General features: G+C 42.2%; 1 protein-coding gene across 1 annotated transcript in view; it reads right to left on the minus strand.

The window, feature by feature from the left end:
- SEMA5A (semaphorin 5A) overlaps positions 1–13,287 on the minus strand; it is a gene marked incomplete at its 5' end in the record, with an annotated part of 244,625 nt that overhangs the window by 96,046 nt on the left and 135,292 nt on the right. The window contains one exon of the mRNA XM_081089965.1: positions 155–440. Within this exon, the coding sequence (XP_080946091.1) occupies positions 155–440 (286 nt within the window). The remainder of the gene's footprint in view (positions 1–154; positions 441–13,287) is intronic.

The raw sequence follows: 13,287 nt of genomic DNA on the forward strand, positions 1-13,287 counted from the left end.
TAATTCATACTAACAAAAAATGTTTGGCTGTTATCCCAGTAAAATAAGAAAGATTTCTTTTTAAAGCAATGTTTTAACCACAAAGGTCAAAGAACAATAGACTCGTTCAGAATGAGTAGAAGAGCAGGGAAAGCAATTATTTCCAGTTACGTACACATTAGTGGTAAAGATGCCGTAGATCAAATCCAGCTCGGGCAGGAAGAAGGTGCCCTGCAGCTCATTATAGTAGAAGGGCACCTCCCCGGGGCGGGAGCAGTTCAGGCGGGCCTTCATGAAGGTGGTCCAGGTGTCCTCCAGCAGGAACCGCCCCCCCACATCATTCTTGCAGACCCGGGCAGCTCTGGAGAACACGGTCTTCCCACAGTCATGCTCCACAGCGTTTTCTCGGAAAAAGAAGTAGGTGAAATTCCCGATGGCATAAGATGACACGAAGTTTGGTTCTGGAAATAATGGGAAAAAAGAAAAGTCTCAACATCAATACACTATTTCTTTAGGTCTTGCCTGCTCATTATTTCTTCCCAGGAGGCTTGGTTTTGTGTAAACATCTTATAGGATGAATGGGGGGCCCTATGAGCATCTTACTGCTCTGTGCTTCTGGGTGGAACTCTGTACACAGGTTCTACATGATAAGAAATGACCATTTATAATTCCACAGGTGAGCTTCCTGAATTAATGCAGGGTCAAACGAACATGACAGTAATACCGAATGGGCAGTATACTTTAAAGAAATAACCTACCTATTCCTGTATTTGTAGATAATACAAAAGTATATAATCTTACATAATCTTCAGAAAGAGAGAGGGAATAAGGTTAAAAAGATGAAATGTGATTCAGAATACAGGGTGAGGCAAAAGTAGGTTTACAGTTGTGAATACATGACACACAGAGCTTATTCTTGTATTATTACTTATTATTTTATTACTTTCCATACAAACAACTGTAAACCAAAATTTGCTCCACCCTGTATAGATGGCTGATATCATTTTTGTATAATAAGACAATGAAATTCTTGAATTTTACTAAAATACACACGTGTGCCAGACATAATTTGTATGCTTTTAATAAGGACTTTAAAAATGTTTTTCACTTTTGAAAACCGAAGCAATAACTGAGACTGTAAGGTTATGTCCTGAATTAGCTTTAGCAATTCCCATCACTATGGTAACCACACAACTGTGAGGATTAACCCTTGTTTTCTTTTTCTGAATTGCTGGCGCATCCATTTAGAGAAATGCAGTGCACTGAGACAGAGTCACTGGCCGCACCTTTTTGGTCTCATAATTAGCTTAAAAATAGGGATTTTGAAATGACAGAAGTATGACAAAACCTTTAGGAAGTATATAGAGCATCCACTAAATTTATACATACAACATTGAAAGTGCGTCTTTATAGCTCCGTGTTTAAGCCTATCAGTAATGCAGATGATACCCTCTCAGACACAGAAATGCCCTAATAATCATCTTAAAAACCTCTAATAAACAGGTTTAATTCTTATTTTTCCTTTTGCTAAGAATTTTTCATTCAATCATCAAGTGTTTTAATTTTATGATGCAATTAGAATAATCTATATATCTAAAAGCCTAATATGCAAATTGTCCCCACGGGTGTTCAACTGGGAGACTAGTAGTTTGATCACTCACTATGACATGCACTGACCACAAACAGAATGAAGGAAGGCCCCGGCCGGCAGCTGGCAGCCAGGGAAGGGAGGGCCCAGCCAGCAGCTGGAAGGCCCTGATTGGCCCTGATCAGCCCTGATCCCCGACCAGGTCTAGGGACCCTATCCATGCATGAATATCATGCACCGGGCCTCTAGTATAGCAATAACTTCTGGTGTTCAAAATTAATGGAAAGTTACAGCCAAAACCGGTTTGGCTCAGTGGATAGAGCGTCGGCCTGCGGACTGAAAGGTCCCAGGTTCGATTCCGGTCAAGGGCATGTACCTGGGTTGCGGGCACATCCCCGGTAGGAGATGTGCCCGAGGCAGCTGATCGATGTTTCTCTCTCATCGATGTTTCTAATTCTCTATCTCTCTCCCTTCCTCTCTGTAAAAAATCAATAAAATATATTTAAAAAAAAAAAAAGAAAAAAAAAAAAAGAAAGTTACAGACCACTACTATCCACAAGAACACATTTCAGGGACAATTAGTTTTGGAGGGAAATTCAATTGGCCTTGGACTTTGTCAGATTGCACCAATAGGTATGTTATTGGCAGGACAACTACAAATATGGACCCAATAATGTTAAGAGTAAGACACACAACAGGCTCACCTCAGATCTGAAATGTAGGCACTGATTCAGAGGCTATCGTGAAGGTGGCACTGAGCACTCCACTATGCTCTCCAGAAGGACTGTAGCTAGTTTTCAATCAAGGCATACATTCTCTGTCCTCACAAAGTATTTAAATTTAATTAAATTTTACATTCTAAAAGTGCAGCAAATAATCTAAATTGCATATGTAATGTGCTTTTCTCTTCAGTCCATTATGTTTTTCTTAAGTCACTTAAGAATAGCAAGTAATACAAAGAGAAATCTATAAGAAATTATTTTAACTTCTATAGGGTGTCCCAAAAGTCACGCAAAGAGTAATTTGATAGAAAACATGGGTTTATAATTAAAAATTGTAAATTTTTTATTGATTCATAAAGTATGCTGTATAGGGTTATGTATGGAATAGCACATCGGGTAAATGGCCTCCACAGCTTCGCTGGCACATGCACAAAGCTATGGTCTTCATCAGTCTTCATTGTCCCTGCTCCTGGGCCATAATTGGTACTTGGTAATGCTTATCAAATTGAAGGGATTGAAATCAAAGGGCAACAGATATTAGAATCTGATTCAATAAACCAAGTAAAATTAGGCTTTTATTTTTTGTTGTTGATGTTGTTAATGCTCACGCAAAATTCAAATCTTGCATCAATTTTGGGACATCCTATATACTGCCAAACATACTATTAGATAACTGTTGCTTTAAACCTGGATATTTAAAATATATATATTTACTGTTACAACATGCCTTTATGTCCTGGAGAGAGGCTCACAAAACAGGAGGCTGTATACCTCTGACTGGTGTTTGTTGGCACATAAAACAAAATGTTGGGGGAAATTTTGAAACCATGTTCACTATGAGTCTCCAAAAGAGAAGTACCTCTGAAGCAGATCCCCAAAGCCAAGATACAGAACAAGTACAAATTATATTTGTCTCATAAAGGAAATAATAGGCTAAATCATTTCAGAAGAGGTCCTGCACCCAGGCTCCTATAACCAGGCTACAATTTGATCATTGCACGAAACACAAACAAAAAGCCATCATCATCTTCAATAACAACAACAAACCTTATCTAAAAAAGAGAAAGCAAAGAAAGATGGTCCAAGACTAGATATGTCTAGCTCAGGATGACAGTAACCAGTACATGTGGATAAGGCATGAGGCAGAGACCACAAACTATATCATACACTCTCCCAACCACCGTCTTCTGCTACTAACCTGGGACAAGTAGCATGAAAACTACATAGTAAATATCTCTGGTATGTAGGAAAGTGAAAAGCTACAAAGATAAAGGGATTGGTCATGGTATCTTCCAGCTCAAGGTCAGGTCTATAATTTAACAATATTTGTGGTGTGTTGCTGCTGCCCTGACAGGCTCTGAGCTCAGAGCCCCCATTCATATGCTCATTAAACTCACAGGAATCATAGAGGTAAATGCTGGACCATTCTTCCTGTTTCATAGATGAAGCTACTAAAGCCCAGAGGTTTAATAATCTGTCCAAGTTCATACAAATAGCAATGGGGGGCAGGGCAGAGGTGATGTCCTGAATCCAGAGAGTCTGACCTCATGCCTATACACTTATCTTTACCCTATACTCAAAAACATAAAGGGCTGCACAAGAACAATTCATTATGTTAACAATATTCACGAAGAGGATTTGGAATGCTGAACAATGCTTTAGAAACCCAAGTGCGGAGCAGGCTTAAGAAGAAGAGGGTTTCACAACCAACTAGATGGGATGATAAATGTCCAGATGAAACCTGACTCAGCACCTAATAGAAACATGGGGAACAACACAGAAAGAAGAAAAAGCAGGAAGAAGACGCCAACAATCCAAGCAAGGGCTTATAAACAAGAATCTCATTGGGAAGTGATCGCCCCAACCCCAGAGATGGCTTTCCACATGGCACCTACCGTAACCCCAGGGTGCCCAGGGGTGACTGTCAGGGAGTCCATGTCATGCTCCATGTCCACTTCACTATACCATCCCAGTCAGGATTCTCATGTCAGGAGGATACAGTCATGTGAAGCAGACTGGCCCACAGCTTCCTCTTTCCACAGAGAATCCCTCATCTCTCTCCGAACTACCCTGAACCAATTTTACAAGGTGACAAAGCACATTTTTACATAGAATGCTCAAACACAATCTCCTGCTGAGAAAACAGGGGAGAGAGTGTGTTTGGTGTGCAGTGTATGCTTAGTTCACCGCACAGGTCATTTTAGGGGCTGAACTACATGTGGACACACACCCTGTCATCCTGCAGTGTTCCTTCTGGAAGCTGGCAGCTCGCTGACTGAGTGACCTGCTGCAAAGTCAGGCAGCTCCATGTCTTGGAAAGCAGAATCTTTTGAAACTCAGCCCACATCCTATTGCTTTCTCAAAGACAGCAAAAAAGCAGGAATAACTGTTCAACAGGCAGCCAAGTGTCTCTTGCAGTTACAGATATAAATCTGGAGGTAGGGGATGTTTGTGTCTCATCAGGCAGGATAATAAGATGCACATTGTTTCTCTTGCATTATTCAAGCTCTGTCTCTGGTTAAAATGCAATTCACCACCAACCAGTATCTGTCACTCCTGAGTGAACTAAACAAGTCATAAATCAGGCACTGAGCGATTACCTACAAGGAATGTCACTGCATGAATGACAGATCAGAGGGGTCCTTTATTCATTATTGTTATTTATAGAACTACAAAGGAATAAGAGGTGTGCTGCTAATTCAAAATAAAAACAAACATGAGTATATGCCAGCTTATTATAAATATATGCACAAAGCCGTTTAATCTCATGTTTGTAAAACATGTCGAGTGATGGTTACAGTATTATGCTAAATATATCATGTTATCATACGAATCATGTTTCATGATACAAGAACTTTGATTTCACACTTTTACGTACATAAGAGTAACCAAGTAGAAATGAATACTGACAGAAGATCCACAATATAAGTGAACGTGGGAAAAACCAAAGCATCAACACTGTTGAGAAGATTTTGACCACGTAAAACCAACAGATGCTGAATATCCAAGTGTACCCTTTTATTCTATACTAGAGGCCCAGTGCATGAAAATTCATGCACCTGGGGGATGAGGGTCCCTCAGCCCAGCCTGCGCCCTTTCACAGTCTGGGAACCCTCAGGGGATGTCTGACTGACGGCTTAGGCCTAAAATGGAAGTCAGACATCCCTCTGGCAGCCTCCGGGGAGTGGGCCTAAGCCTTTAGTCCAGCTGTTCTCAACCTATGTGTTGCGACCCCTTTGGCGGTAGAATGACCCTTTCACAGGGGTCGCCTAAGACCATCCTGCATATCAGATATTTACATTACGATTCATAACAGTAGCAACATTACAGTTATGAAGTAGCAACGAAAACAATTTTATGGTTGGGTCACAACATGAGGAACTGTATTTAAAGGGCCAGAAGGTTGAGAACCACTGCTTTAGTCGGACATCCTTAGAGCTGCTGTGGAGGCAGGAAAGGCTCCCGCCACCGCCACTCTGCTGACCAGCCATGAGCCGGCTTCTGGCTGAGCAGTGCTCCCCCTGTGGAAGCGCACTGAACACCAAGGGGAAGCTCCTGCATTGAGTGTCTTCCCCCTGGTGGTCAGTGTGTGTCATAGCGACTGGTGGTTCCACCATTAGGGTCAATTGGCATATTACCCTTTTATTATATAGGACTAGTAGCCCTGCTCACGAATCTGTGCGCCAGTAGGTGCTGCCGCCCTCCTGTAGCTCTCTGCCTGCTTCCCCGCCCTCCTGTAGCTCCCCCTCCCCCTCCCCCTCCCTGTCTCATAGCTTGCTGCCCTGCCCCCTCCTGTAGCTCTCAGCAGCCTGCTTGAACCTCACTGGCCCACCCTCCCACTGATCCGTGATCTGGTTGTGACGTACTTGGTCGTATGTCTCGTGTAATGGCTAATTAGCATATTCCTCTCTTATTATATAGGATTCTTTCCATTCCAATGCCCACAGCATCAGCCTGGGGGTGCACCAGGTCCAATGGTTCAATGGCAGGCCTGCCCAGGTCACTGGTAGACTCTTGATAGAGACCTATTTGTCTACATTGATGAGAATGGATATTAAAGACAAAAAGGAATTCCAGTTTTCCAACTCTACAGAAATCTTACTGGAATCAAAATCTATTGTAAATTCTTTTGCAAACAAAGGCCATCTTGTGATATGCTTGCCAAAGGCAGGTTGGTCAATGCCTGGCATGCGGCCTGTGCAGGTTGTGGCTCCACCCATCCCAGCCTGAAATCCCAGGCTGAACCACTGACATCCAGAATGCTCCTTAACACTGTATAATGATCCAGGGCATAGAAGATCTAATTTGCTATAGGGATTAAAAAGACGACTAGTAAAATTCTAATGAATGGTGGCTATAATTATTATTTCATGGTTTACTCTCGATTCCCCTTTTAACAATTTTTATTTAGTAGAACTTCCCATAATAATAAACATGCATATACAAAACTTAAAGGTGATCAGAAATTAAGGAACATAAATACAGCCACACATGCTGAGTTTTTAAAATAGCAAGCTATGTCACCAAAAGAAACAGAGTTAATGGAAACTATCTCTACACGTGACTCACAGTTAGCCAGTGACTTTCTGTTCTCTAATGTTTTGGTGTCAATTACTATCAAATCATTCCATCTATATATGTCTAAAGTTCAGACCCTGTCCTATTGTGCACCTTGCGTCCCTTGTCACAGCTACATGAAAATGTACTGCAGAGGCTAACAAAGTAAACCTAATTTCATCTAGGTATCTATGATGAGGGGATAATTAAACTAAAATTCAATTACATGAAGTACAATGTGGTAATGTGGTTTAAAAGCCATTAATGTATTTAAGTTCTTTCCCTAATATTTCTAGTACTGGATAGATACAGAGACAAACATACGTGTGTGTGTGTGTGTGTGTGTGTGTGTGTCTGTGAACAACATACAGACATAAAGCATAGAAGTGTATGAATATATGGCTCAATACTTCCACCTACTGGTTATATGAACTTAGTCAAGTTATTTAACAGCATAAATTCCTAGTTTCCTCCTTTTGAGGATGGTGGAAACAATGGCCAACATGCAGTAGCACTGAGAGAATGAAAGGTAACACATGCAAAGTGCCTGGCAGTTGATTGCTATTCATCAAAATATAGAATATATATTTATTTAAATATATAAAATAATTTATATATATATATATATATATATATATAAACATAAACAGACATTGTTAAACACATCACCAGTATTTACTATACTAGAGGCCTGGTGCACAAATTCCTGCATAGGTGAGGTTGGGGGGGAGGGGACACGGGAGGTTGGCCAGCAGCCCTGCACCTGATCAGGGTTGGGGGGCTGATTGGGCCAGGCCAGCCAGGGGGAGGGGCCACGGGCAGTTGGCCGGCTGGCCCCATCCCCAATCGGGGTGGGGAGGCCCATTAGGGCCCCCATCAGGCCAGCTGGCCACCACAGTGCGCGTCATAGCAACTGGTCATTCCGATCGTTCTAGTCACTTGGCTTTTATTTATACAGATGCCAAATGAGGGTCAGTGTTCCATTCAGCAGATCTAGAACCAAACAGGTGAAGGGGCTGTGCTATGGACAGAGACTTGATGCCAAACAATGTTCCCATGTCACCAGGAGCTCACTGACCACCCACTCTGCGGACTGTCCGAGGCACTTGGTATTCTATGATAAAGTGACAGACATGGCCAGTGCCCTCAAGGACAATGTGAGCCGACAAATAAGACACAGACCAACAAGAAATTATGATGAGTAGGAGGATAACAAGGGCCAACGGGAGAAAGGTGAACTTGAGAATCAGAAAAGCGGGAATTGGGGAAAGGACAGGTATGAGATTGGGAAAGGGGCCACCATGCCAAAGAACTGGAGAAAGAGCAACCTGAGAGAAGACCCAAAGGGTAGCCAGGCATGAATCAAAGCCAGTGTCGGAACAGAAGAAATCAATGGGATGGGAGTTAGGGGGCCAGCCCAGCCACACATAGCGAGGAGCTTGAATTTCCACTGCCACAGGAGAGATAAAGAAGAGATTTAGAGAAAACTGTATGATCCAAAAACCTGTGTGTGTGGTGGTGGTGATGTAGGTGGGCAGGTAAAGGGGGGAGGGGTCACCCCAAGCATGTCCTTAATGGTCATTGACACAGCAAAGTGAGCCTTGGATCCCAAATCCTTCTCTCTCTGGGCCCCTGGCAGAAGGACTAGAAACATGGTTCCAGGAAATCTGCTTCCTTCCCTTTTCAAGGGGACTAGCCCTGTTGAAATGAGTGATTTACATGGATTTGCTGATTTGAGTAGGAGTGACTGGACCACCCAGACTTGCTGTCTCCCTAAATGAGAACTGCACCTCTGTATAAGCATAGCGCGCATCCTAGGAGCCCAAAGCTCTCACCCAGAATTCTCCTTATCTTTATGTCTGTAGGAGCTTCATTAACTGGCTCTTTGTCTAAATGTTCTAGCTCAAAGGAACACAGATACCCTTGTCCATTCTGCTCTCTCACCCCAGTGCACGCACAAAGCACCGGCAGCCCTTCCATTCTCCTGTAAGATTCTACCATATCACACTTTTCCCGGCTCAATTAGTTATAAGTGATTTCACAACCACTTCTGAACATTTTGCAAACATAAAAAGTTTCTAATTACCATGTTCATTTTTTCCTGATTATATTTTTAATACATGGGTTCATTTCTTTAAAGAACTAATAATTTAACCTGTAGAATCATAATTCAAATCTTAGGGAGTTTTTTCATTAGGAAATTAAAAATTTAAATTATCTTGAATTCAAATATTTTAGAAATGTTTAATGCCTATAAAGTATTTTTAGCGGAAGCCGGTTTGGCTCAGGGGATGGAGCGTCGGCCTGCGGACTGAAGGGTCCCAGGTTCGATTCCGGTCAAGGGCATGTACCTTGGTTGCGGGCACATCCCCAGTGGGAGATGTGCAGGAGGCAGCTGATCGATGTTTCTCTCTCATCGATGTTTCTAACTCTATTTCTCTCCCTTCCTCTCTGTGAAAAATCAATAAAATATATTTTTTAAAAAAATATTTTTAAAAGACTAAGAGGAAAAAAGATTTATCTGAAAGAAGATACTGTATATACAGTTAGAATAAGTAAACTTGTATGTGGGCTTGATCTTTGTCTATTAGGGGATCTGGGCCATGCCAAGACAGAAGACAAAACACAGAAAATGAACTGCCCAATATGTGGCAGTGGATGAAAAATTGTGAGAGGTCACTGACGGAGAAAAAATAAAGTTTAACGGAATACTCTGGAGACAAATTTACTGAAACACATAGAACTGAATTATCTTATAAAAGGATGGCAGTAGGATTTATGGGCCAAATTGTAACACTTTTGAGAGGAAAGAGCAACATTAATATTCATGCCAGGATGCCAGGAGCCACCCAGGACTGTCACAAGGAAGCTTCAGTGAGAATGAAGCCATTTTCCTGAGTGGTTACAGAAGTACTAGTAAATTTCTACACAATATATCGTATTCTCTGTAATGGGGCATGTCTTCTTTGTGTGGATTTATTTTTGGGGGGTAGGATGCAAGTCTGCATAAGACTTAGTATATATGGTTGGTGCCTTTGGCCTCATAATATCTTGGTGGGGGACGGAAGTTCTCATTTATCCATTCTCTTTTGAAATGTGCAAACTGAAATTCCAAATGACTTACTGGCAAGTATAGAGCCTGCGTCACAAACCTGAGGGGATGCTGAGGCTCCCAAGTTGCAGGCATTCAGTGCTGGATGACCAAGACAGAGCAGGACACTACTCTCAGAGAGCACCACACGAATCGATGCCTTCGCATTGCTTATATCTGTGCCCATAAACGCTATGTTAAATTAGCCCACAGGCTCTTCTGTTTTGGGTTGAATAATCCCAGTTTATTCCACCTCCTTGTATAAGCTTGTATAAGAAAATTCTTTCAACTATTTCCAAAGTTTCTATCTTCCTCTTCCACCTCAGCTTGGGCATAAAAGCATAGGCACAAGGAGAGAGTGATAGAGGCGAGTTAGGAAGTTAAATAACTAATAAGCATTAGTTCCTATGATGCTGACTAAACAAAGGGGAGGCCAGGAGCACACAGAGGGGCAAGGATTCAAGGAGTGTGCCCTGTTTTAGGTGGCTAATCCCTCTAACCACAGCTTGCTCAACTGTAAAATAAGGACAATGCCATCTCCTATGGAAGGTTGTGTGAAGGATTAGACAGCATGTATGTGGAGTCTCCCAGGCACCTGGCAAATTATAAACAGCCATGTGACTCCCCTCGAACCTAGAGTAATAATTGGAGGTTAGAGAGACGCCAACAGGTGCACTCTCAGGCCGATGGTATGCAGGAAGATAATTTATTTAAAATCTTTTCTGACCCTATGACGAAAATCAGATTTGGCTTACAACACAATTTTCAAATGCATCCATCCCTGACAAGATGGACAACCTGCCCATGCCCTCTGAGGGGTTGGACGAAGGCTGAAAGTTAGAAAAAAACAGCTCATCGTGCTGGGTTGCATGTCACAGGATGTAGCTCAGCATGCTATAGGTCTAAGACTCATCACTCAGCAAGTTTAACCTTGAGTTAGGTGTCAGACTTTAGCCTTGCAGCTGCAGGACTAAAAAGCTCCCACCACTTATGATGATGATGCTTGTTTGGTAAAATACAAAACTTGGCTGCTGACTATGCAACCTTATTTTAGTTCTGGTTTTCCCAAACTGCTTTTCTTTGATAAATACGGTACTTAAGCTTTCCTACACAAACACAGTGGAGTCCCAAGCCCCACTTGTCTGTGTTTTCGCTTGTTTTGAGAACTCTGCTTTCATTGATGAATTTACTGCTAGACCAAATGTCATCTGTCCAGAAAGTGCCTCACAGACAATTCAGGAAAGGAACTGCGTAGCCTCTGCCTAAAGGGCTCCCACCAACCCCAGGACAGAGCCCAACAAGGTCACCCGACCTGGCCATGCCTGGATCACTGAAGGGCAGGGTCTGTCGCCTGCTCCACAAAGCCCATGACCTCATAAGCAGAAACAATTTCTCCTGGCATTAAGCACAGAGGGGATTTTTCTCACTTCAAATGAATTACCTTTAATCATTAGTAGGTTAATCATTATCTTTTAAAGACTATTTAATGAGTAGATAAGATTAAAGTATTTCAAACCAACAGAATTTGAGATTGTTACATTAAGAGTTTCCTTAACTAAAAGCATAGTAGCTCATAAAAAGTGACACTATTACCATGAGAACCCTTGTGGATTTCAAGTGTCTTTGCCTCCACATGAGGTCATGGCCAGAATCTCAGAGAATGGAGAAAGCCATGGGGTTCAGCAGGACAACCCAAGAAAGGCTAACATTTCCAAGAGAGAAGAAAATAAGCAGACTGCCGAGTGTTGATGAGATTATGTCTGCGTACAAGTCCACACTGAGTTATTAAGGCTAATTGATGAATTAGCTTTTCTAAGCTCACACTGAGGTTTTATTCTATGGCAAGCATACAGTTCCCTCAGAACCCACAAACTCAATTTGCACACTATTAATTTAGAAGTGTCATTTTTTCCCTTTTCATGGGTTTATTTTTCCCCCCAATTTGATTGCCAATTTCTTAAAAGGCAAGTTTTATAGCTTCTCTATTTTAAGCATCAGCCATTAAACATTTATTATCCTGCCTTACTAGTACAATAATCATTTACTAATGGTTATTAATAATTAGTATTTTAATGCATTAAAGCTGTTAAGGTACTTCTCTAAACACATAAATTTACTTTAAGAGTGATTTTAGCACAGGGGGAAATCTAATTTTAAAAGTTAGATTCATTACCAAATACTTAAACTCAACGTTTCAAACCTGCAAAACATTATCCAATTGATGGCATTGTTTTTGATAACTGACTGAATAAATAATAGCTAAAAATAGGAGTACAAATAAGATGAAAAGGAAGATTTTTAAATCTTTAGAACTGACTTAGTTAAAAACATACAAACCTTTTTTGGGGGGTGGGGGGTTTTACAACTAATACAACATGTTCCCTTCATTTAACACCATCATTCATATTTCTGCTTCTTATCTGTGGGCCTGCTATGATCCCCAAATGGAAAGCTGTGGAGGATTAAAAGCCTAGGCCATTTCCTCTCTAGCCTTCTCTAGGAAAAGTTTGTTGGTCCCGAGAAAGTGGGAAGAGCCAGTGGCACTGCAATATTTAAGAGGCTGGAGCAGAGAGAGCAAGGAGTCTGCAGTGAGGACATGGAGGCGAAGGGAGGCCAGCGGGCAGGGCTGTGGCTTTCCCTGCAGGGAAATGCAGCTCTGGTAGATTTTGATGAGGAAAGTGACCAAGAGCTCCAGTACAGTGGGGTAAGTACACCCAAGGGCAGATGAAAGACCCAACTAAGTCTGGGGGAAACGGAAACTTAAGCTGAAGTAAAGAAGAGCTGATAGGAGGGAGTAGACAAAATCAAGGGACATGAGTACAGCATCAATGCCATGTGCACAGGACCACGGTGAGGAAGGCCTGCTGTAGCCAGGGAACAGCACACTTCCTCTCTAGAGCACCAAGGGTGTACGTGGGAATGTGGCTGGAGTCAGGGCTGAAAACACAGGCAAAGCAGATCACACAGGCTGGGAAAGAGAAGCAGGTAAACCTGAGGAAGGTGTCCATAGCAAGTCCTGTCCTTCCTCTCTATGCCAGCTGTTACTGACAGCTGATGGCATGTCCTGCCACCCGGGTCATGTGGCACAGGTGCAGTGGTGCAGGTGGGATGGGACACCTCAATGGTGTAAAGCCGTAGTGGTATAATAAAAATGTGTGCCTGGAACTTGAGCATTAAATCTGAAGGACTCAACATGCTCAAGGAAGGTTGTTTGAATGGTACCAGGTATTTATGTTGGCTTCTAGGAGGTGTGATGCCAAGATTAGAGGCTTGGCAGGTCTCTACTCTGGGTTTGCTGTGTCCTGGCAGGACATCACCCTGGACAGACCAATGCCACCATTTGCCTGAAG

The sequence above is a fragment of the Myotis nattereri genome (genome assembly GCF_964212035.1).
Source record: "Myotis nattereri genome assembly, chromosome: 4".
NCBI classification, from domain to species: domain Eukaryota; kingdom Metazoa; phylum Chordata; class Mammalia; order Chiroptera; family Vespertilionidae; genus Myotis; species Myotis nattereri.